General features: G+C 38.6%; 1 protein-coding gene across 2 annotated transcripts in view; it reads left to right on the top strand.

Moving 5' to 3' along the window:
* The window catches only part of Sf3b3 (splicing factor 3b subunit 3), a 46,598-nt gene extending 22,156 nt beyond the window's left edge, over nucleotides 1–24,442 (top strand). For both annotated transcript variants that reach the window (XM_076838359.2, XM_076838360.2), the window contains exons 12-26: nucleotides 4,518–4,669; nucleotides 5,379–5,534; nucleotides 6,402–6,557; nucleotides 7,176–7,319; nucleotides 10,552–10,674; nucleotides 11,449–11,603; nucleotides 17,469–17,643; nucleotides 18,263–18,468; nucleotides 18,570–18,726; nucleotides 19,632–19,757; nucleotides 20,600–20,812; nucleotides 21,382–21,480; nucleotides 22,702–22,845; nucleotides 23,424–23,528; nucleotides 23,848–24,442. In XM_076838359.2, the coding sequence (XP_076694474.1) occupies nucleotides 4,518–4,669; nucleotides 5,379–5,534; nucleotides 6,402–6,557; nucleotides 7,176–7,319; nucleotides 10,552–10,674; nucleotides 11,449–11,603; nucleotides 17,469–17,643; nucleotides 18,263–18,468; nucleotides 18,570–18,726; nucleotides 19,632–19,757; nucleotides 20,600–20,812; nucleotides 21,382–21,480; nucleotides 22,702–22,845; nucleotides 23,424–23,528; nucleotides 23,848–23,988 (2,252 nt within the window). In that variant the 3' untranslated portion in view covers nucleotides 23,989–24,442. The remainder of the gene's footprint in view (nucleotides 1–4,517; nucleotides 4,670–5,378; nucleotides 5,535–6,401; nucleotides 6,558–7,175; nucleotides 7,320–10,551; nucleotides 10,675–11,448; nucleotides 11,604–17,468; nucleotides 17,644–18,262; nucleotides 18,469–18,569; nucleotides 18,727–19,631; nucleotides 19,758–20,599; nucleotides 20,813–21,381; nucleotides 21,481–22,701; nucleotides 22,846–23,423; nucleotides 23,529–23,847) is intronic.

Here is a 24,442-nt window from a genome sequence, read left to right as displayed (position 1 = left end):
GGCCCATTTTAGCTGGGAAAATAATTACTGGATAATTGTTTTTAAAAGATTTCTGTGTTTTATAGATGTTTGTATGAAGAAGTTGGTTGGTATTGATGTCCCTTTATTTGGTGGCTTGTTGATATCATGGCTCTTTAAAATTGTCTAGACTATTTGAATTAGAAAGATACTTTTAGATAACCTAGTATGCCCCCTCATATTTTCCTTAAACTTTTTGAATGAATTTTTAAACCATATTTAGGTTTACAGAAAAGTTACTTCTCATTTTATGAAGGAGGCAGAAAGTCCCAAGGGTTAACTCTCAAGATAACAAGTAATAGGAGTAGAAATGGATCCTGAATTCTAGACCAGTTCTCATTTTGATCAACACTGGTGGGAGTATATGGATGATGATGATGATGATTTTGGTACTAGGGATTGAATTCAGGGGCACTCAGCCACTGGGCCACATCCCCAGCCCTATTTTGTGTTTTATTTAGAGACAGAGTCTCACTGAGTTGCTTAGTGCCTCCTCATTGCTGAGGCTGGCTTTGAACCCAGGTCCTCCAGTCTCAGCCTCCTGAGCCGCTGGGATTACAGGCATGTGCCTCCACACCCTGCCGAGTATGTGGATCTTGCTAGTTTCTTTTAGGATAAGGTCTGTAGTTTTATCCTATAGTCATTTAAGATCCTACCATATGTTTAGAGTATTAAACATATTAACATGGAATTCCTGCCTCAAAGGACTTTCTGTCTACAAATGACAATAAGGGAGCTGGGGTAGCTTAGTGGTAGAGTATTTGTCTAGCATCTGCAATACCCTAGGTTCAATATCCAGCACTACAAAAAATAAAATATAAAAGAAAACAAGTAAGCAAAACCATTGTATGCTTTGATTTATGATAGGCACAGCGGTGTTGCCAGAAGGGGTTAGAGGAGAGGGAATGGTTGTGTGTTTGAGATTATGAAAAGTTTGTGAAGAGAAAACATTTGCTAAGTTAGTGATAAGTAGTATATTGTATGATGGAACTTGAATTTCCTCTTCTATTAAATCTCAAAGCCCTGGGAAAGACTATTTTCTGCTAAATTTTGCTCTTTAGATACTATAATTTGGACAGTCACCCACAGAAATAGGTCAGGTTCTCTTTCTTCATTTTCTTTCCAGATATCCCAACTTACTATTGAGCACTCCTCTGTCCACACATGCTGCAGTCTTCAGGCAAATACTAACCTTGGCTGGTACTTGGTGATGCATACTACCAATACCAAGCCTTTTTTTCTCTTCCACAGGTGGCTGGTGAAGGTGCTGATCACCACAGGTGTGTACCTACTGCTAGGGTCTACTCTGGGGCCTTATAGTTTAACTAGGGAGAGGGACCTGCATAATATATTGAGGCTGCCCTAATGATGTCTCTCAGTGTAACTTTGCAGTTGGGTGTTGATGTGCATTATAATGATGTACACCCATTTGCTTGTGTATCAGCTGGTTTGAGGCAGGAATCAATTTCTCCACTTTCCCCCACAGATTTTGGAAAACTTAACTAATTTGTCATTTGATAAACTGACTAAGGCTGTAGCTAGCAAATTGTAGCTTCACACTCTGTCTTGGAGTTGACCATTTCAGATGTACACTGAAAAATTAGGATCTGGAGAGTATATTCAGGACTGTGCTAAGACAAGATAAATACCAGGTACTTTGAGTATAGTGAAATTGAAATCATCTGGATGGCTCTCTCTTTATCCTTGAGAGTGAACTGCTTGTCAACCCTTAAATCCTTAAGGCAAGGGAGTAGAATGAAGCATTTCCTTCTGTAGGATGTTTCAGTATTATTAAGAGAGAAGTCCTACTGAACTGAGACCTAAAGACATGTTTTCATATCCTAGGACATTCTTCACTGAGATATGAAATAACGTTCTTCATGAAATTTGAAACCCCTAGAAAAAGGCAATGTGGATATTTATAGTTTCTAAGTCATTTAACTTATAATTAAAAGGTTGGCTTTGTACTGAATACCAACTTTTAATCTGTAATCTCCCTAGGACATAAAAGAGTATCTGCTATGCTGCAGGTCTTTCTAAGCTGGAGATTGGAAAGGGTAGAAGTAACAGTGTACTTGGTATTCACAGGATAATAGATATTTTGAGGAAATCTGTGATGAAAAGCATCTTTTAGACATCCAGTCATTGCTTTTCTACCTGAACTGTCAAGCCAAAGTATGACCCTGTTTAAATTGACTGAGTATTTTCTTATGTCTGAGCAATCTGGTACTTTGGTTAGAGGTAAAAGTACAAACCCAGGCATGCCTTCTCCTTCTGACCTCCCATTCTTTTGCATGTGAGTCAAAAGTTGTATGGTCTAGCTTCTGGAAGCCTATTTTTTCCCCTTTGTTCAAACAAAAGACTGCAAATTATTGCCTGTTAGAGCCCCCTGTTGTTGGCTTTAACTTTCTCTGACATAGCTTTTAAGATATTATGTTTTAGTAATTACATGACAGAAATTTTCAGTCAAAACTAAGAACTGTATTAAAATTTCCAAGCTTAGAGTCATGTGGAGATTGGTTTGGTTTTGTTGAAAACAATTAAGACCTCTACTTTAGGAACATCTCTAACCTTTTTCGTTTTATGATCATGAATAGTACCTAGTCTTTTAAAACTGTTTTATAAGATGTTCCCAAAGCTTTTGATATATGTTGATAATAATATCAAAATAACCAAAAACCAAGTATCAGCTGTGTGCAGTGGCACACACCTATAATCCCAGCTGCTTAGGAGACTGATGCAAGGGGATTGCAAGTTTGAAGTCAGCCTGGGCAACTTATTGAGACCCTGACTCAAAATTTTAAAAAAAAAAAAATTATATAAGTTTTTCAAAAAATTATTTATTTTTAGTTGTCAATGAGACTTTCATTTTATTATTTATTAATTTATCTATATGTGGTAAACACTCTACCACTGAGCTACAACCTAGCTCCTCAAAATAAAATTTTAAATAGGGGGTGGCATTGTAGTTTTGTGGTAAAGCACTTGCGTAGCATGTATGAGAAATATAAATTTTTCCCATACTGGGGTTCAATCCCCAGTATGGGGAAAAACAAAACAACAACAACAACAAAAAAGTGACTTCTTCACTAGTATTCATGATTTGGAAATTGAACCTGTACCCTGTGGATTCTTGGTCTAGGCAGTAAAACATGCATTGGGAAGGGTTTTTGATCCCTGGTTTTTAGCTACTATAGTACACGTACTATTATTAGCTGAAACAGAAGTTTTGCCAAAAAGTACTTGCCCTTACAATGTGAAGCAGCCTCAAAATTATTTCTGTTATAATGTGGTGTTTGCCAGCCCCTAGATTGATTTTATGTCCTGCTAATAGGTCAGAACACTACTGTGGGCTATATAAATGATGTATCTTCACCTGACCCCTCCTATAAAAAACGCTGATTCTGCTGAACTAATCTAGTAACTTTAGTTTATCTGAAACTTTCAACTTAGAGCAGTCAAAACCAAAAATGTGTCATAGAATCAGCCAGCCCAATGGTACTGAGTTCTTACAACAAGGTCCCATAGCTTCCATTCTTAAGAGTGAGATAGCCCACTCCAATTTAGTCCCTTGTCTTGTTCTGTCCTTTGTTCATCTGATTGCTAATCTCAACTCTTCTTTTTAAAAAAAGATATGCCTTTATTCAACATTTATGAAGTTTTATGCCAAACATTGTTGGATGTGGGAGACACAGAAGCTGTTTTATGTTGTAATTTGGGAAGTAGATGGCCTTTAACTATGGAATCTGCAGAGGAAACTTTTGGGGTTGCCTGTATACTTCAGGTCTCTGACCTCCTTGAGAATCTCATTAGTGTTTGTTTATCCAACTACATTTCATTTTGAAAAACAAACCCTAATAGGATTGGTCATGATCACTGGGTTGTATTTTTAAATAGTGAAAAACCAGAGGGGTCAAAGAATGATAATATAAACATATCCCCTCCCCCATTTCCTGCTTATTTGGTGTTCTTACATCATTCCCAATGGGACTAGGACTCTCTCAATTTCCAGTCCTAGACTAACTTAATCACATGAAGGTTTAAGTAATCTCTGTTTCATTCATTAGAGCTTATATTCCTACATTAGCTTCTTCTGGAAAAGTTAGGGATCTTTCCTAGTTTTAAGGAATATTTCTTCTAGCTATTGGGAACTGTCAAAACATGCTCTAGCTCGACATATATAGTAGTAGTACTAGTACTAGTAGTAAAGATTTCTTCATGGTTTGATTCCCTTACATTGTCCTCTCTCATTTCTCTAGAAAATATCTCAGAGTACTAATTTTCAAAGATGCTGAGAAAAATATTTGTATTCAACGCATTGAGGCATTTATATGTAGCCTCTATGGTGCTCAGTTGTCTTTTGGATCATTTTGTGCTTTGTGTCTATGCTGACCATACATAGAAATGCCTTGGAAGAATTCTTAAAACTCTTATGTGTCATTTGACTTTTTAATTCTGAGGAGTTCTTAGCTGACCAACTCCTTCCTTTCTTTTTCCAGATGAGTTTGATGCCTACATCATTGTGTCTTTCGTGAATGCCACCCTTGTACTGTCTATTGGAGAGACTGTAGAAGAAGTGACTGACTCTGGGTTCCTGGGTACCACCCCAACCTTGTCCTGCTCCTTGTTAGGAGATGATGCCTTGGTACAGGTGAGAATTCTCAGAGCTTACTTGCTAAGCTTGTTTTCTCATTTCTTTGCCTTTGTTGTGCTATATAGGCAACTGCATTCAGGTCTCTCTCCACCAAAAGCCTTAGGGAGGGACTTGCTATTTTATCAAAATATAGAACCACACCAAGAATTGGATTTTTCAGATTTTTACCAGCTTAACTATTCACTTAGAGAATTTTGAAACATAATATTCCTCTTTGCCATTTCTATAGTTGCTTCAGAGCTCCATCTCTATATAAAGTTTTCATTTATTTTTTTCATGCGAATCCAGGGGTATTCTGCCACTGAGCTACATCCCCAACCATCTCCCCACTACTTTTTTTTTTTTTCTTCATTTTTACTTTTTCTTTTTTTGAGACAGTCTCACTGATTCGCTGAGACTGCCTTGAATTTGCGGTTTTCTTATCTCAGGCTCCCAAGTTAGTGAGATTACAGGCATGCCCCACTTTTCCCAGCTATTAAAGATTTTAATACTTATTTTGTTGATGAGTTTTGAACTTCTTCAAAGTGGACATTGCAAAACATAAACTTTAAAAAGTTATCCTTCTCTGGACTTACTAACTCCAGTTGGTGCCTCAAATGCAGTGGCTCTAGATCTACCAGGGATGACAGATCTGACAGGTCTAGGGATCATTCTGAGTGATGAGTCAAATCACTAAGGTCAGGTTTCCTTCCTTTCCTGACTCCAGGTTTATCCAGATGGTATTCGGCACATTCGAGCAGATAAGAGAGTCAATGAATGGAAGACCCCTGGAAAGAAAACAATTGTGAAGTGTGCAGTGAACCAGCGACAAGTGGTGATTGCCCTGACAGGAGGAGAGCTGGTCTATTTTGAGATGGATCCCGTATGTTATTTTACAGTTCATATGGGACTTAGTATATGGTCCAGAGGTAAAGTGGAGAATTGTCATCCAGGCATCTAGAGTGCATTCACAAGAAAGACAATGAGGGAATGTGATTGTCCACAAACCAATCTCGCCCTTTCCAAGGGAGAAAAAAGGAGGAAATTGATGTTTAATTCTATTGGAGTTGGAAGATTACCTCCTAGGAGTAAAACACTTGATCCCTCAGCATTTTACACCTACTTTTCCAACAAATATTTGGTAGAGCTTTGTTTTCTACCATCTTAATCTATTAGGGAAATTTTCTTTTCCTCTTCTGTATGGAAGTCTGTTTGGCAATACTAAACTATCTTGCTCTTAAGGAGTTTCTAGTGTGGTTGAAATTTCTTTGTTGTTTTGGTTAGGAATTGAGATTTCTTTGTATTTATTTATTTAGTGGTGCTGGGGATCGAACCCAGGGCCTTGTGCGTGGCAAGCACTCTGTCAGCTGAGCTATATCCCCACCCTGAGACTTTTTTGTTTTTAATCATCATATTTGAATTCCCTTTCTCCCAAAGTATTTTCATGAACAGCTTAAACATTTTTTATATTTCTGTTTCCTTAGGACTGTGGTGGCACATTAAGTTTGTTAAAGTTCTCGTTTCTTTTCTTACTCAGACACATTAATTTTGCTTGCTGTCTGCTTGTTAAATATTGTCTTGGGTTCTTAGGTTGAGAAATTGTTGGTCACTGAATATATAAGGGGAGTGGGAAGAGTCAGAAAGAAACCTAACACCTGTCTCCCTTCCCTGGATGAGGATTTTGGTGTGAATTGGAGCATCTAGACCCATCTCTGTAGTTTCTGAACTAACTTTGTTTTCCCTTATGTAGTCAGGACAGCTGAATGAGTACACTGAGCGGAAGGAGATGTCAGCAGATGTGGTGTGCATGAGTCTGGCTAATGTGCCCCCTGGAGAGCAGCGTTCTCGCTTCCTGGCTGTGGGACTGGTGGACAATACTGTCAGAATCATCTCCCTGGACCCCTCAGTGAGTGACACCCTCAATTTCAAGGATCTTCTGGTTGGAATCTGAACACCTGGATCCTAAAATCTATATTTGCTGCTACTCTTTTTTGGGGGTGGGGTGGGGGTGTGTGTGGTGCTAGGGATTGAACCCAGGGCCTCATGCATGCTAGGCAAGCTCTGTACCACTGAACTATACCACTAGCCCTGTACCTGCTGCTTCTCTTGATTATCATAGCAGCATACTTTAGGAGTCTTGTGCTGTGGTTGAGAATGTTGATCTGAAACTACTGAATGTTTCTTTTAGCTAATACTTGAGTCTTTTGTACTAAAAACCCCAAGACTATATATGGAAGGAATTTTACTTGCTTCCAGGCCTTAGATAACTTTCAGAGAGGTGCCCATTACTTATTTGCTCTTACATTATCTGTTTTGATGAAAGGAGAAAAACAATATTTTTCAGAGCTTATTCTGAGATTTAGTTAAAATTAACAATGCACTATCCTCTCATTCCTGGAGTTTTCTCTGCCCACAAGAAGGTTCTTCCTTCAATGCTAGCATTAAATTTTTCTGAATGTTTTTTTCCAAATTGGTCATTTCCTGTTTTTAATGATTTTTCTGTCCTCCCTACCCCCAACCCCAGGACTGTTTGCAACCTTTGAGCATGCAAGCTCTCCCAGCTCAGCCTGAGTCCTTGTGTATTGTGGAAATGGGTGGGACCGAGAAGCAGGACGAACTGGGTGAGAGGGGCTCTATTGGCTTCCTCTACCTAAACATTGGACTGCAGGTAAGAGATCCAGAGGTTGACATTGTTGTTGTCAGGACTTATGTAGGTTTTACACACTCCTTTGTCCAATAAAGGCATTTTTGTGCCCAGAATTTCAGATGCCAACTTATGAGAAGTGAACAGTGTTGTTCTGGGCTGTACTTTTCTCAGCACTTTGATTAGAACACACAAAAAAAAGTATTTTTACATTTGATTAAAAACACCTTGCTTTCCCTGTTCTGGGTCAGAACTGGCTAATGTGCTCCCTGGAGAGCAGCGGTCTCACTTTCTGGCTGTGGGACTGGTGGACAATACTATCAGAATCATCTCCCTGGACCCCTCAGTGAGTGACACCCTCAATTTCAAGGATCTTCTGGTTGGAATCTGAACACCTGGGCCCTAAAATCTACATTTGCTGCTTCTTTTTTTTTTTTTTTTTTATGTGTGTGTGTGTGTGTGTGTGTGTTGCTAGGGATTGAACCCAGGCCTCATGCATGCTAGGCAAGCTCTGTACCACTGAGGGGGATCTTTGAGTCACATACAGTCCCCACAATATTCAGCTTTTTAAAATCAATACCTTAGGGTTCCTAATTGACTTCTCTCGCGATAAAGGATCCCTACATGTTCCTTGTTGTCAAAGGATCTGAGCTCTTCATGTCATATTAAAAGTAGGAACCTAAGGATACGAGAGTGTTGGGGCTCTTGATTATGTACTTTTTATTTTCCTTAACTATTATTTACATGAACACATTAATTAATTTAACCTAGATATTCTTGCCTTTTTTTTTTTTTTTTTTTTTTTTTTTTTAATACCAGAAATTGAACTCGGGCACTGAGCCACATCCCCAACCCTATTTTGTATTTTATTTAGAGACAGGATTTCTCTGAGTTGCTTAGCACCTTGCTTTTGCTGAGGCTGGCCTCAAGCTTGCAGTCCTCCTGCCTTGGCCCCCCGAGCCGCTTGGATTACAGGTTTATACCACTGCACAGAGCATATTTTTGCTTTTTTTTTTTTTTTTTTAATATTTATTTTTTAGTGGTAGTTGGACACAACACCTTTATTTTATTTATTTATATATGGTGCTAAAGCTTGAACCCCTAGGTCCTTACATGTGCTAGGTGAGTACTCTACGCTCAGCCCCAGCCCGTATTTTTGCTTTTTCAATTTACTTAAAAAAAAAAAAAAAAAATTAAACTATTGTTGGACACAGTACCTTTATTTTATTTAATTTGTGGTGCTGAGGATCGAACCCAGTATCTCACACATGCTAGGCAAGCACTGTATCCATGAGCCACAATCCCAACCCCTTAAATTTACTTTTTTTTTTTTTTTAAGAAGTTTTCAAGCATAAACAAAACTTAGACTAGTGTAATACGTCTTCTTTCCCTCTTTTTCCTGGAGTATTTTAAAGCAAATCCAAGATAATGAGTCATTTTTCATTTTCAAATACTTGATGAAAGTACCTTTAACAGATGTTTTCTTAAAGCACTAATATTCTCACACCCAGCAAAAATCTTGTATTCCTTACTATCATGTGATACTTTGTCTGTGTTATAGTTTTTGCCATAAAAGAGTGGCCATATAATTGGATCTACTCAAGATTTCAATAGAACAGTTCATAATTTGCATTTGCTTTCTGTCTTTTTTTTTTTTTTCCCCAGTACCTGGGATTACATCAAGGGGCACTTTGCCACTGAACCACAACCCTAGCACCCTGCCCTTTTAAAATTTTTTGTTTTGAGAGGGTCACACTAAGTTGTTAGGGCTGTGCTAAATTGCTGAGGCTGGCTTTGAACTCATGATCCTCCTACCTCAGCCTCCCAAGTTTCTGGGATTACGGACATACCACCACACCCAGCTGTTTCCTGTCTTTTAAAGTCTCACAATAACTGTCCCACCCCTATTCTTTTTTTTAAGAGACCAGATAATTTTTCTTGTAGAATTTACTTTTTTTTTTTTTTTAAACCATTATTTATTTTTATGTGGTGCTAAGGATCGAACCCGTGCCAAGCCACAACCCCAACCCCTGAACTAAGTCTTTTGAAATCTGGTATTTGATACTTTTTTTTTGTTTTTGTGATGCTAGGGATTGAACCCATGGCCTTGTGCATGGGAGGCAAGCACTCTGGTATTTGATACTTTAAACTTAACAGCGTATATCAGTTCTGACTAGCCACACTTTTGATGTTTAATGGCTATAGGACTGGCTAGTACAGATCACAATATTTGTTTAATTCAGATTTAATTTGAGGTGATAAGAATAGTTCAGCGATGGTGCTATTTGTTTCCTATTGCATCACATTAGATACAGGAATATCTAGTTGTCCCAATTCTATTGATGTTGAAATGTTTGTATTATGTTTTAAAGCTTCCCTTTAGCTTTTAAACTTAATAGTTATTGATACATATTTCCTAGATTGATTATTTCATTGGGGGGTTGGAAAATGATTTTCTAATTTCTTTCTATATTTAATTGGATGGAATTCTTCTCTAAAGACAAAATGAGATTCATTTGCTTATCCTAAATGTAGTCTATGCAGGAAAAGATCAGTACTTCATTTTTCCTCTTTGTTCATTTGTATCCAGAGTTAAGGAGTTAGGGCCGTAACAGTCTGTCTCCAGAGGGGACTGATGAAGTGGGTATTCTGGTTTTTCCTTTTTAAAGTAACATGATTTTGTGGGGTTTTGTATATTTGTTCTTCAAACTATGCTATCGTTTTGTTGTTAAATTGTCTAATTTTAGACAACTGGAAGTTCCCCTTTGAAGTTTTTTCCTTTGTTCTTTTAACATGACCCCACTGTTTTGCCTTCTTGCACAATAAGATGTCCCACACGAATCTGGAACATTCTTGCCTCAGTCTTGAATCAGTCATTTCTTTTAGGAACCTTGTTCATTTTAGAGAAAATGGTGTATAAAGACCATACTCCATGGGCCTGGGATTTTTAAACTCTGGATCTATTTTAAAATTATAAAAGAGATTTTAACATTCATGATTTAAAAAAAAAAAAAGCATAGCGTATATAGTGAAGAATAAGTATATTTTTCATTTAGTAGATGTTTAACTATTTGAATGAGTGATTTATTGAAAGAATGAATGAATGACTGATGCTTAGGTTTTTTTTTTTTTTTTTTAAACCACTAAGCCATTTTCCTTTTATCTGCTCTGAAAGTAGCTAAGAGGGAGATTTCCTCATCATATCTGATAAGCTTACATTGTAAGTAAGCTCACCCACTCCTCTTCTTTTGATTAGAACGGTGTGCTGCTGAGAACTGTCCTAGACCCTGTCACTGGAGACCTGTCTGATACTCGCACTAGGTACCTGGGGTCCCGTCCTGTGAAACTCTTCCGAGTCCGGATGCAAGGCCAGGAGGCAGTAAGTAATAAAGTGGGGCAGGCAGCATATACAGATGTTATTAGTGATACCAGCTGAAAAAAAAAATCCCTCTTTCACTAATTCACCAGTATATAATTGATATGATATCAGTTCTATCTTGATTAGATGTGAAAATTCTTGGGTCCCTTAACTTAGAACTTCCTAACAGGGATTCCATGGCACTGTGGCATAATCTGGTTTTAGGGAAATTGGAATATTGATCCCTTTTGCCCTTGGGCTGGGGATAGTTGGAAACCTCCCACCCAGGTCACCATTAGCCATGAATTGTCTAATTTACCCCAGGCTCATAGTATCATGATTTACTACCTAATGTTAAAGAGATTGGAAAATGTATCCTTTGTAGTTAAGAGTAGTAGTTTGCTGAAGCTCTGCCAGTTCTTAATGTTATCTCATTTTATTCTTACAGCTGGGGCTGGGGATGTAGCTCAGTGGAAGAGTGCTTGCCTTGCATGGGTGAGGCTCTGGGTTCAATCCCAACACTATTAAGAATTACTTTTCTTTTTTTTTTTTTTTAACTATAATAGTATTCCTATTCCTATGAAAACAGGCTCAGTGAGATGTAGTAATAATTAGCTTAGGTCATGCAGCTGGTAGCCCATGGATTTATCATATATCATCATTACTACTTCCTTTTTAAAAAATTTCCTTTTAGGTCTCAATATTCTGTGGGCTGAAATTTAGGTTAGGATATTTGGTCAGCCTACCATGTATGAATTTTTCCCAAGCTCAATGAAAGTGTTTTTCTCTCCTCAGGTATTGGCCATGTCAAGCCGCTCTTGGTTAAGCTATTCTTACCAGTCTCGCTTTCATCTCACTCCCCTGTCTTATGAGACCCTGGAATTTGCATCTGGTTTTGCCTCTGAACAGTGTCCTGAGGGCATTGTGGCTATCTCCACCAATACCCTGAGGTGAGTGCGTTCCAGGTTTGGAGGTCAGCAGAAAGCATTTTTTTGTTGTTGTTGTTTTAAATATTTTTAATTGTAGATAGACCCAATACTTTTATTTATTTATTTATTTTTATGTGGTGCAGAGGATTGAACACAGTGTCTCACATGTGCTAGGCAATTGCTCTGCCACTGGTTTATAGCCCCAGCCTAGCAGAAAGCCTTTTTGCTGGTGTTGGAGGAGGTTGTGGAGAGATGGCAGAGAGCCAGCTCTTCACCGTGAGACTAGTGTGTTGCAAGTGAAACCTTCTTTGGGCTCAGAATTTAAGTACCTGGAAGCCAAGTTTCAATGTTGGGAGTTTTAGCTTCTGTTTAAACTTTCAGGGCCAAGTTATAATACTTAGCGCTACTGTCCAGTGTTCAGATTAAGATTTTGTTTTCCAGCAAAAGGGACAGGCAATGCCATTGGATTAGTTTATTTTTTTTAGACTTTCTTTCTTTATTGATTTCTTCTTTCTTTGTTTTTATGTGTGCTGAAGATTGACCCAATGTCTCACATGCTTGGGAAGCACTCTACCACTAAGCCACAACCCCAGCAGGGTCCGATTATTGATAACTATTTTGGACTCTTGTCATTTGCAGTATTATATCTGAAAGTTTGAACTCAATGTAAGTTATTTAGGCCTTTTGCAAGCTATTTGGAAGCTATTGTTCTTACAGTATTAACTTTTTTTTTTAGTTGTAGATAGACACAATACCTTTATTTTGTTTATTAAGTTTGTTTTGCTTTGTTTTTTAGTGTGCTAGGATCGATCCCAGTGCCTCAGGGGTGCTAGGCAAGCACTCTACCAATGAGCTATGACCCCAGCCCAACAGCATTGACTTTTAAGAGTCAAATATATTCTATTCTTATTAAGATAAGTTGCTAAGTTGTGATTGCCAAGTTGCTAAGGTTGTGATTCTCCTGCTTTGGCTTCCTCCGTACCTGGGATTACAAATGTGTACCACTGCACCCAGCTATAAGTTTTTAAGACATTGAAGTTGTTCATCTCCTGATTATTACTCTTGGTTGTTCACAATGAAACTAGTGTAGCCCTCTTGATAAAAAATAAAAGATAAAACTGTTATTCTTTAAGTGAACTTGCTCTTTTGCAACAGCTTTTAGGATTTATTCGTAGCTATTGTCTTAACTTTTGGCATTTTTATATACCTTTTCCAGCAGACTTAATCTTCCTGCATTCTGTCATATATTCCTTATTATTATTTGTTTATTTTAAATCTCTGCACTTGCCCTTGAAATACTTCTCCTTTATGTCTCTGCCTGTCATGGTTCCACCTGGGTCTCATCTATAGTCCCTAACTCCTGAATTGCTCTAGATTTAGATAATCTCCAGACTTTCTCCTAACAGGAACTGCCCCCCCCCCACTTCCCTTAACTTCTTTAAGAGAAGGCCACTGCTATAAACATTCACATATGAATTTTTGTGTGGACATAGGTTTTTATTTTTCTCTGAAATGCAAAAGTGGAATTGATAGGTAATATGAACTCTTTTAAAAACTTTTTGAGAAACTGCCAGATGGCTTTTCAAAGTGGCTGAACCGTTTTACATTTCTACTAGCCAAGGTATGAGGGTTCCAATTTCTCCATATTCTTGCAAACACACACTTTCATTACGACTTTTGAGTCTAGCCATCTTGCTGAGTGTGAAGTGTATCATGATTTAGAGTTGTATGTTTCTGATGACTAATAGCAAGCATATTTTCATGGTTTTTGGCTATTTTTCTTAATGTCTGTTCACATCTATTGGCCATTTTTTATTTATTTATTTTAAATTTTTTTTTAATTTTATCTCTTAGTTTTTGGCAGACACAACATCTTTGTTTTGTATGTGGTGCTGAGGATCGAACCCAGGCCACACGCATGCCAGAAGGGCGCGCTACCACTTGAGCCACATCCCCAGCCCCACTTGGCCATTTTTTAAATTGGGTTGTTGTCCTTTCATTATTAAATTGTGTTAGTTTTCTATTACTATAACAAAACACATAAGATAATCAACTTAGAAAAGGTTTATTTTGGCTCACAGTTTTATAAGTTCTAGTCTGTAATTGGTTGGCCCCATTGATTTGGGCTTGTGGTGAGGCAGCATATTGTTGTGGAATCATGTGGCAGAGCAAAACTGCTTACATTGTAAGCCTGGAAGGAAAAAGAGCAAGGAGGAGTCCAGGGTCTCATAATCCCCTTCTGGTTCACAACTTAGTGACCTAAAGATCTCCTACTAGGTTCTACCTCCTAAAGATTCTACCACTTCCCAAAAGCACCACCCTAGAACCAGGCTTTTATCATATGAGCCTTTGGGGGACATTCAACATCCAAACCAAAGCAAATTGTGAGTTCTTTATATATTTTAGATATAAGACTCCTATCAAATGCATGATTTGAATGTTTTTTCCTATTCTCTGGAGTTTTCTTTCATTTTCTTGATGGTGTCCTTTGTAACACTGAAGGCTAATTATTTTTAAAATAATTGTTTAAAAGTGTATCTGAAAACTACCCAAAGTATTAATTATCACCAATAGCTCATGCTTCCTCTTAGACAAATGCTGGGTAACTTTGTATTTTCCAAGAAGCAATATAGCATGAGAACATCTGTGGTCTAGTTTTGTGTGTGTCCTTTTGAGGACAGGTTTCCTTTCTGCTTAGAGTCTGTGCTCTATAGGCCTTGTAGTTGTGAGTTAGATCACAGGAAAATGAGAACAATGGGATCAAAAATTGTGATTTTTTTTGTTTGTTTGTTTTCTTTATGGCATACTTAATTTTTTTCTTGATAGAATGATAATTTTTGATATTTAGATGGTTCATTTTATAATTAGGTATTTGTGAAATACTTGAATTTGTTTCTCCACAAATAAAGGAACATGGTAATTACTACTCAGAGAACTTGGGTGTGCACAGAGTGGAAATACCATCAATATTAATGTGAATAAGAAAATGTTTTTATTTTGTTTTATGCTCTGTGCTTCTGGGTTGGCTGTCTTAGCACTTTGGGAGAGTTTCCTGCTATCTTCCATTGTTGGATTTTAGGACTATGGTCAGACCGGATGTGGTCTGTTGTTATTGTTTTTTGATGTTTTCTGTAGTTCTTAGGGACTTTATCTAGATTGGCTTATATTTTTTCTCTCTGTTGGTTTTGTTTTGTTTTACCTGAAAAGTTTTAATTTTCTCATTTCTGTTCTTTTGGAATTCGGATTAGATATTTGAAATCTTCTCATTCTGTCCTTCTTTGTCTTTCAGGCCCCATCCCCTTTCATATTCTATTTCTGATTCTGCTGCATTCTGGGTAATTCTTCAATTATATGACCAGGTCCTGCTTGATACTGGCTCTTCCTCAGAGTTTTGGAGGATTTATTTGGGGGTGGGCGTCTGTGTATGTATGTGTTATTTCTGTTTACATGTAAAACATGATCTCTTGTTTTTATTAGGCTGGCCTTGAACTTTGACTCAGCCTCCTGAACCTCTGGGATTACAGGCGTGCGTGTGTCACCATATCTAGCCAAAAATAAAAAGTCTTTTGACTTTTGATTTTTAGTTACCGTTTAATTTCTTGTGTACTGGTGACTGGTCGAGATGTGAATTCCCTAGAGGCAAGTCTTATAATTTGTTCACCACATCATCCAGTGGACTGTAGCTTATAGTCATGGCCACACAGGATAGTCCCAGTGATATGTGAGGGTAGGGACTGAGGGAGAGGGTATATAATCAAATGGGTAATTGAGTTTAGAAAGAATGCCAGTTATAGAGTACCCATTCTCATTTCTATTAAAACCTTTTACAAAAGGTATATAACCTTTAAACACTGCTTACCTTCTTGAGAATTAGCAGTTCTATACATCGTTGAATTACCCTAAGTACATAGATAGCAGTACCATTATTTTTAGCCCTCATAGAGAGACTCAGTGAAGAAATGGAAAGAAAAAGATTTGAGTGACGTTTTAAATGACTCTGAAGGCCCTAGCTTGGAGAGGAGGTATTGTTAGTTTTTGTTTCAGGTGTGTGGTGTGTGTGTGTGTGTGTTTCTGGGATTAAACCCAGGGGTGCTCTATCTCTGAGCTACATTCCCAGCCCTATTTATTCATTTATTCACAATATTTCCAGAGCCTAACACATGCTCGGCAAGTGTTCTATCACTGAGCTCCATCGCCAGCCCCTTCAATTTTATATTGAGACTGAATCTTAACTTAGTTACCCAGGCTGGCCTTTAACATGTGATCCTTCTGCCTCAGCCTCAGCTGGAGTTACTGGCATGTGCCACTGTCCCCAGCTTCATGATTTGAAAAATGGATGTCTTCTTTCCAAGCATGTCGTTAGTTAGTCCTCTCCTCTCAGACAACTGAATTACTGGTTCTTGTATGTTGTCTTCATACCGGAGTTTTAAGCATATCCTAATGAATATGTGTATGTTTTCTTTTTTTCTTTTGTTTTCGTAGAGAGCTTACTACATCCACTATTCACACCATGTTTTTCTCATTTTATAGTACATCTTGGAAATCAATGTAAATATTATATGACTTCCATATTGTTTTATTGCTAGAGTGTTATATCATTCTTAGAAGTGGAGTTACTGGATCAAAGGTTATATTCACTTGACTTTTTTTTAAATTTTTTTTTTTTAAAGAGAGAGAGAATTTTAACATTTATTTTTCAGTTTTTGGCGGACACAGCCTCTTTGTTTGTATGTGGTGCTGAGGATCGAACCCGGGCCGCACACATGCCAGGCGAGCACGCTACCGCTTGAGCTACATCCCCACCCCTCACTTGACATTTTAGAAAACTACTCCCTGTGCCATATTGTCTAAGATCTTCTGAGATCATTGTCTTTCTAATTCTTAAACCTTTCTCAGGTTTGAGGGCTCAGTCAATTTGTAGTTTAACTCTGAACCTCTTTTCAACTTCTAGAATTTTATTTGGCATTTCATATCTACTATAATCTTCTATTTTATCCTTTGTAGGTTTTTATGTTTTAATGCAGAAAATATTTAAACTGTGACTAAAGGTACATCATTAGAAATCTAGTCACTATTTTTTAAGAGTGCCTACGTTCTCCTTGTTTTTACACATAGTTTGGCTTGGATTTGTGTTTCTATGTCCTGTTGGACAGAAGTTTGTATTCCCTTACTTGCTATCTCTTGGATTGTCTATGAGTTTCTTAAAGCTATGGTGATTTTCATTCAGAATAGTACCATCTATTTTTAAAAACATGATCAGTGGGCTGGGATTATAGCTCAGTGATAGAGCGCTTGCCTAGCACATGTGAAGCACTGGGTTCAAACCTCAGCACCACACAAAAATAAATAAATAGGAGCTGGGGTTGTGGCTCAACGGTAGAGCACTCGCATAGCATGTGTGAGGCCCTGGGTTCAATCCTCAGCACCACATAAAAATAAATATAATAAAGGTATTGCGTCCATCTACAATTAAAAAATTTCAGGGGGAAAAAAAAAAACATGATCAGCCTAATACCACGTTAGGTAATTGCAGTGCTTTACAACAAATTTAGAATTTTAGTGCTCCTTATTTCTGGATTTGTCAGTAAAAGAAGAGATTCTGCCTTTCACTATCACATTATCACTGGAGTGATAAATATCTTTGATGATCATAACGTGTTTCAATGTTAGATACCAAAATCAGTGTAAAATTGCTGAAGGGGATGGCCCTTCTGGATTTCCTTATTCACTATGTGGAATCTTCTAGCTTACTGTCTTTTTGAATTGTGTAATGGCAACATTAAAGCTTCAGGGGTTTGTGTTTACTATCACTGATCATGGTCCATTTCAGCATCAGTTTCTAGGTCCTGAGTGAATGACCTGTTAATCCTTTGCTTTTCATCTTAGGATTTTGGCATTGGAGAAACTTGGTGCTGTCTTCAATCAAGTAGCCTTTCCACTTCAGTACACACCCAGGAAATTTGTCATCCACCCTGAGAGCAACAACCTTATCATTATTGAGACAGACCACAATGCCTATACTGAGGCTACAAAAGCTCAGAGAAAGCAGCAGATGGCAGAGGTGATGTGTCTGACTTCTGTGGTTCAGTTTAAAGGCGTGCCTGGGTACTTCTTGTGGCTGAGTATTAAAATACTAACCTGGGTTATTCAGGATTCCACTTCCACTAAGGAAGAGTTCTTCAGTCCTTGAACTTCCAAAATAGGTTGTGTTAAATGTTTCCTGGATTTGAACCCAGAGGAAACAGCTTTCAGATTTCCCCACAATACCAGCTCTTTCCAGAAACCATTTCCTAGCAAAAACCAAATAATCATAACCATGTAGAACTGGATCCAGCCTGAAAGAGAGGAGATTAATAGTCTTAGCAAGGGATATGAAGTAATCTAGATATAAAAATGGAGGTTTTCATTTTCACATTTCTCAGACCACTAATATTTGCTACAACTGGTATATTCTTTTGGCATTTTCTTCTCAAATTTAACTTGGTGGTAGTGATCCAGGTAGTGATCTTTGTACGTCCTCTCATCAGTGCATCTTTCCCTTGAATCTTTCCTTTGGGAAATCCAGATTTTAGATAACAACAGTCTTTGCTATTTTATGTGTTAAGCTTCCCCTCTAATGTTCTTGCTGCTTACCCACTTCTCACCTCTGAACACACTGACTCTTTTCTTTTTGGATTTAGGAAATGGTGGAAGCAGCAGGAGAGGATGAACGGGAGCTAGCTGCAGAAATGGCAGCAGCATTCCTCAATGAAAACCTCCCTGAATCCATTTTTGGAGCTCCCAAGGCTGGCAATGGGCAATGGGCTTCTGTGATCCGGGTGATGAATCCTATTCAGGGAAACACCCTGGATCTTGTCCAGCTGGAACAGAATGAGGCAGCTTTTAGGTAAGGAGCTTAGGACAGTTCAGGATTTGTTAGGCAGGTACCAGAATTCTTTGGGTTTTGACTAATGCCTGACTCTTGCATCTTTCTTTTTGTTTTTGTAGTGTGGCTGTGTGTAGGTTCTCCAACACTGGTGAAGACTGGTATGTGCTGGTGGGTGTGGCTAAGGACCTGATACTCAACCCTCGATCTGTGGCAGGAGGTTTTGTCTATACTTACAAGCTTGTGAACAATGGGGAAAAACTGGAGTTTTTGCACAAGGTACGAATCAGCCAGTGATTCCCTGACTCTTAGATTCTCCACTTTTGCTGAACTTATGAGTCAGATCTTTTGGGGATCAGCTCATTGATTCTAATCCATCTCGGCAGCACAGAGATAATGCTGAGGTCGTGCTTTAGTGATACACCAGTGCCTAGATCCAAGAAGAAGCCTGGGTGCTAACCACCCACAGTGGGAAGATAGATGCACACTGAATCACCTCCTTGTTTACTGTCTCACTCAGCAAGCAGCAGTTCGTGACCAAAATTTAGCAGTTTTAAACAATTAATATTCTGGGAAGTTACCATTTAATAAAAACAGAGTTTCTGTTTGGGAGGATAAAAAATCTGGAGATGATGTGGTGATAGTTGCATAACAGTATAAATATAGTTAATGCCTCTGAACTGTATAGACATGTCTTAAAATATAAATGATAAATTACTCCCTCAGTCCTACCATGAGGAGTGTCTTCTTGGAGTTAATCACTTCACAGACCATTCTTTGTGTTAAACTTACTGTCTGTCTCTCATAACTGTCACTTTTCACTAGCATTCTTTTTCCATCCCTCCATAAACCTCAGTCACTTCTCAGATGTTGAAACTTAACTGTTAAATTTCATGGTGGCAGTTAAACCTAGCATAGGCTGAGGACAGCACTCATCAGGCACCAGACTTCACATTTGTGGCATTGAGCCACTTGCTAGGTGAAATGCATTATATAGGATCTATTTACCCAAAGATGCTGTTTCATGGAGACTCCTGCATATATGGTTTATTTCTCTCATGAGCAAAGATACATAGAGTCACTTGCTGTCTATTTTCCTGACAGGTGCCCATAGAAGCAGGCAGTTCTGAGTTGAAGGGGTGTGTGTTCTGACAGGTGTATGACCTGTTTTTTTCTCTCAAAAGACTCCAGTGGAAGAAGTCCCTGCTGCCATTGCTCCATTTCAAGGGAGGGTGTTGATTGGTGTGGGGAAGCTTTTGCGAGTCTACGACCTGGGGAAAAAGAAGTTACTCCGAAAATGTGAGAATAAGGTAAATATTCTGGTGTGGAGGCTAGGACCTAGCTATGAGGCAAGAGGGAGCATTGTTGGGGTAATGGACACTGATTCTTGAAGTCGTGACTTTATTAGAACCATATTATTCCCCTATTCCACCCTCAGAATTAGACTTCTTAAGTCTTGAGAAGGGCAGAAGTAGATGATCTCATTCAAACCAAGAACCAGCTTTTTATTCTTATTTCTTATAAGGAATTTAGACATGTATTTTCACTATTATTGGGCTGGGGTTGTGGCTCAGTGGTAGAGCGCCTGCCTAGCATGTGTGTAAGGCACTAAGTTTGATCCTCAGTACCACATAAAAAATAAATAAAACAAAGGTATTGTGTCCATCTACAACTAAAAAATATTTTTTTAAAAAAACCTCATTCTTCTCCCTACCTTCTAGGCATTTATTGCTGTCTGCTATTCTTTTGATGTGTACTTTTCTGCATACCCTATGTATGTTCTAGTCAGAGAAAGCTGGATTTTTCTGTAGGTTCTTTTTTTTTTTTTTAAATATTTTTTGGGCTGGAGTTGTGGCTCAGCAATAGAGTGCTTGCCTCATACATGTGAGGCACTGCGTTCGATTCCCAGCACCGCATATAAACAAGCAAATAAAATAAAGATCCATCAACAACTAAAAAAATATTTTTTAAAAATATTTATTTTTTAATTATAGGTGGACACAATATACTTTTATGTGGTGCTGAGGATTGAACCCAGTGCCTCTTACATAGCTAGGCAAGCATTCTATCTCTGAGCCACAACCCCAGCCTCAATTTTCTGTAGGTTTGAATACCAGAATTCATTTCTGATCTTGTTTTTTTTTCCCCCCAGCATATTGCCAATTATATATCTGGAATCCAGACTATTGGACATAGAGTAATTGTGTCTGATGTCCAAGAAAGTTTCATCTGGGTTCGCTACAAGCGTAATGAGAACCAGCTCATCATTTTTGCTGATGACACCTACCCCCGGTGGGTCACTACAGCTAGCCTCCTAGACTATGACACTGTGGCTGGAGCAGACAAGTTTGGTAACATTTGTGTGGTGAGTTGTTATTTACTTTGGTTACTGTGATGTATAGGAAAGTTAAGTTTGGTTTGTGGTGTTGACATAGCCAAAGAGCCAGGATTATGATCTCTAATACGGGAAGTAAACATGGGTATAAGATTCGGTCCTGCTAAAGCTAATTCTAAAAACAAAAATCTTTCTGATCTTCTTACCAGTCTTTTGACATCCACTCCAAACCCCATGGTCACTTCCTTCCTTTCCATAGAATGTAATATAATATTGATAGGTTTTGTTTGAACTAATGGATAATATTTATTTTTACCTTTTGGTAGAATCTTAGCTTGCCCAGGCCTGACTTCTTTTGTTTGTAATCTGTGGTCTAGTTTTGTTCTTTTTGTGCTGAACCTTGCTTAAAGCTTGGTTCTCTTGGATTTCTCACACCTCAAACACAGCTCGCCAGAGCAGGATATTTGGGCTCCGGCATCTGTCTAGATAGTTTTCCTAGGTAGTTTCTTGCTTAAAAGGACCCAGGCAAGCATATTGCTTTTTGATCCAGGGGAGCAGGTACAGGTCCCATCCCTATGATTTGTGTTACTTCCTTATAGGTGAGGCTCCCACCTAACACCAATGATGAAGTGGATGAGGATCCCACAGGAAACAAAGCCCTGTGGGACCGGGGCTTGCTCAACGGGGCCTCACAAAAGGTAAGATTGCACAAAGGGCCCAAGTGAAAGATAAGTTCACCACCTTCCCTCTTGCCCTCACTGAAGAAAGAGTCTTGATCGGATTATCCACAATGCACCTGACTGCTGAATGTTCTCTTGAATGTTCTTTATGAGTTTAAAATAGGAATTTTTCTGAGACATTCTGTCAATCAGTAAAAATCTATTTGGAGAACAGTGAGGTCCTTGAAAAATATGGACATAAGGTTCATTCCCAGTATTAGCCACCTCTTCTCTGGGTCTTGAACTTTGCTCATCTTCTATAGGCATATACTTTAATAGAGATCTCTGGACTTTTTGAAGACAGATCTGTTTTAGAGAACAACCTAGTGATAGCTGTTGTTTGTAATTTTTATGTGGTTTTCTTTCTTTCTTTTTTTTTTTTTTTTTTAGTTGTAGTTGGACACAATACTTTTATTTCACTTATTTATTTTTTTTGTGGTGCTGAGAATCGAACCCAGGGTCTTACACATGCAAAGTGAGTGCTCTACTGCTGAGCCACAACCCTAGCCCCTTCTTTTTTTTAATTGTAAACTTAATAATTTAACCAAAAGGTTTGTATATGATAATTGTTTACGAGAAATTATCTAACCTCAGTATGTTTTGAGGCACCAAGGTTTAAAATAATGAAGGAATGTAAAAAAGTGTTTTTAGATTTCAGTAATTTTTGGATTAAATTAATTAACTAGTTTTGGTACTGGCAACTAAACCAGGGGTGCTTAGCCACTGAATTATATTTTTAAACTTTCTTCTTTTTTTTTTTTAATTTTGAGACAGGGTCTCACTAAGTTGCTGAGGCTGGTCTCGAACTTTGATCCTCCTGCTTTAGCCTCCAAGTCACTGATATTACAGGCAGGTGCCATTGCATTTGGCAATTTTTCAATTTTAAAAGATAATGAAATGTGCTAGGTAGAGTGGCATAACTGGAATCTCAACTAACTCTGGGAGGCTAAGGCAGGAAGATTGCAAGTTTAAGGCCAACTAAGGATTGCAGGTTTAAACAACTTAGCAAGACCCTGTTTCAGAATTTTAAAATGGAAAGGGCTGGTGATTTTGCTTAGTAGTAGGGCATCCCTGGGTGTAATCCCTAGTTCTGTCCCAGAAAAAGGTGGTTAAATGTTCCTGGAGGCACTGCTTGCCCACAGGAAGCCAGAACAGGCTCCAGAGAGCACATATAGTTACTAGTTTGTTTTTGACTTGCAGGCAGAGGTGATCATGAACTACCATGTTGGGGAGACAGTGCTGTCATTACAGAAGACTACGTTGATCCCTGGAGGTTCAGAATCACTTGTCTATACCACCTTATCAGGTGGAATTGGCATCCTTGTCCCATTCACATCCCATGAGGTGAGATTCCCCCACATGGTTTTGGCCTTGGCCTTTCTAGTGTTGAATCTGCCTAAGAGGGAAAGTCCATTTATGTATCTTTATTTGTAATTATAAGGTTACAGTTACAAGTGCCTGGGAGAATAGGAATCCTGAATTTTTACCCCCTGAGCAAAATCATTTAATTTATATAATACTAATTCTGATTTGGGTATAGGTTATTCTCAGGCTAAAGCCCCAGAAATGGACTTCTACAGACTAGAAATGATGGAATGTTGTCCTTTGGGGGACTCATTGTCTTATGGAATTGGCTAAATTTGGTTCAAGTCATTCTAGCCAGGAATCTGACCTCACAGGCCACTGTTAGCAAATGACAGTCTCTCTTGTATTACAAATACAATGAGGTCTATTTTGGACTTTAGCTCTCTTGTTATAACGGAAAAACCTGTGACCATCAGAAGAGTGGTGAGATGTTCACTGTCTGTTCAGATGGTAAAAATCAGTGGCTCATTTGTTCATTGTGCTTGTGGAAACTATAGACTAGCAGTTGAAATCATTTTTTTTTTAATCAGTGACAGATTCTTTGTTTCTTCCACCAGGACCATGACTTCTTCCAACACGTGGAAATGCACCTGAGGTCTGAGCATCCCCCGCTTTGTGGGCGGGACCACCTTAGCTTTCGTTCCTATTATTTCCCTGTTAAGGTAGGTTTCTCAGCCTATTCACCTGGTCTTTTCTCTGGGCTTCTGCTTCTTAAAAGAGTAGTCCTGAGTGGAGAAGTGAGTGAGTGGATTGATAGAGGAGGCAATGATAGGGATTCATGGTTAGTGATATTCTGAGCCCTCTTCTCACAGGGCAGGCCATAGCCAGAGAAGTAGCTGTACTGGGTTTTTTCAGTCTGAATTCCAGCTACTCAGGTATCTCAGGGAGAAGAAAAAGTTCTCTCTGCAGCTGCTGCTTTAGCATATGCCTTTTTCTTTGAGTATCAAACCTTTTTCTTTCTCTTATTCTTGCATGTCTCAGAATGTGATTGATGGAGACCTCTGTGAGCAGTTCAACTCCATGGAGCCCAATAAGCAAAAGAATGTCTCTGAAGAACTGGACCGAACCCCACCTGAGGTGTCCAAGAAGCTTGAGGATATCCGGACCCGTTATGCCTTCTGAGCCCTTGCTGTACCTGTGGGCTTACCAGAGACACTATTTTTGACCCTTACCACCATCATTACCACCCGTCTTCTGCTATATGGCAGGAGAAAGGTGACTGGATATTTAAGGCTGTAATATTAAAGCCAGTAGCTCTCTCCCCTCAACTCTTCCCTTGGAATGACTGGTTCCCCCTAAAATTGGCACAGATTCACTCACTTCTCCCTGCCCAGCACATGATACATTGTCCCAACCCGATGCTCTATTCCTGAAACCATCTCTGCATTGATATTTGGCTCTCTTCTACTTTTGTACACACCCTTAATTTTTAACTTGTTTTCCTGTAAATACAGTTTTGTACAATGTTATTTGTGGGAGGGAGGAAGATAAGTTAAGGTGGGGCCAGGTTGGATTCAATATGACTCCTAAATTCTGTCACTTGGAACCTGCCCAGAAATGCAAACCTAGTTTTTAA

The sequence above is a fragment of the Callospermophilus lateralis genome, chromosome 18, assembly GCF_048772815.1.
Source record: "Callospermophilus lateralis isolate mCalLat2 chromosome 18, mCalLat2.hap1, whole genome shotgun sequence".
Taxonomy (NCBI): Eukaryota; Metazoa; Chordata; class Mammalia; order Rodentia; family Sciuridae; genus Callospermophilus; species Callospermophilus lateralis.
The sequence above is the reverse complement of the archived record's forward strand: the minus strand, read 5'-3'. Positions and strand labels throughout refer to the sequence as shown.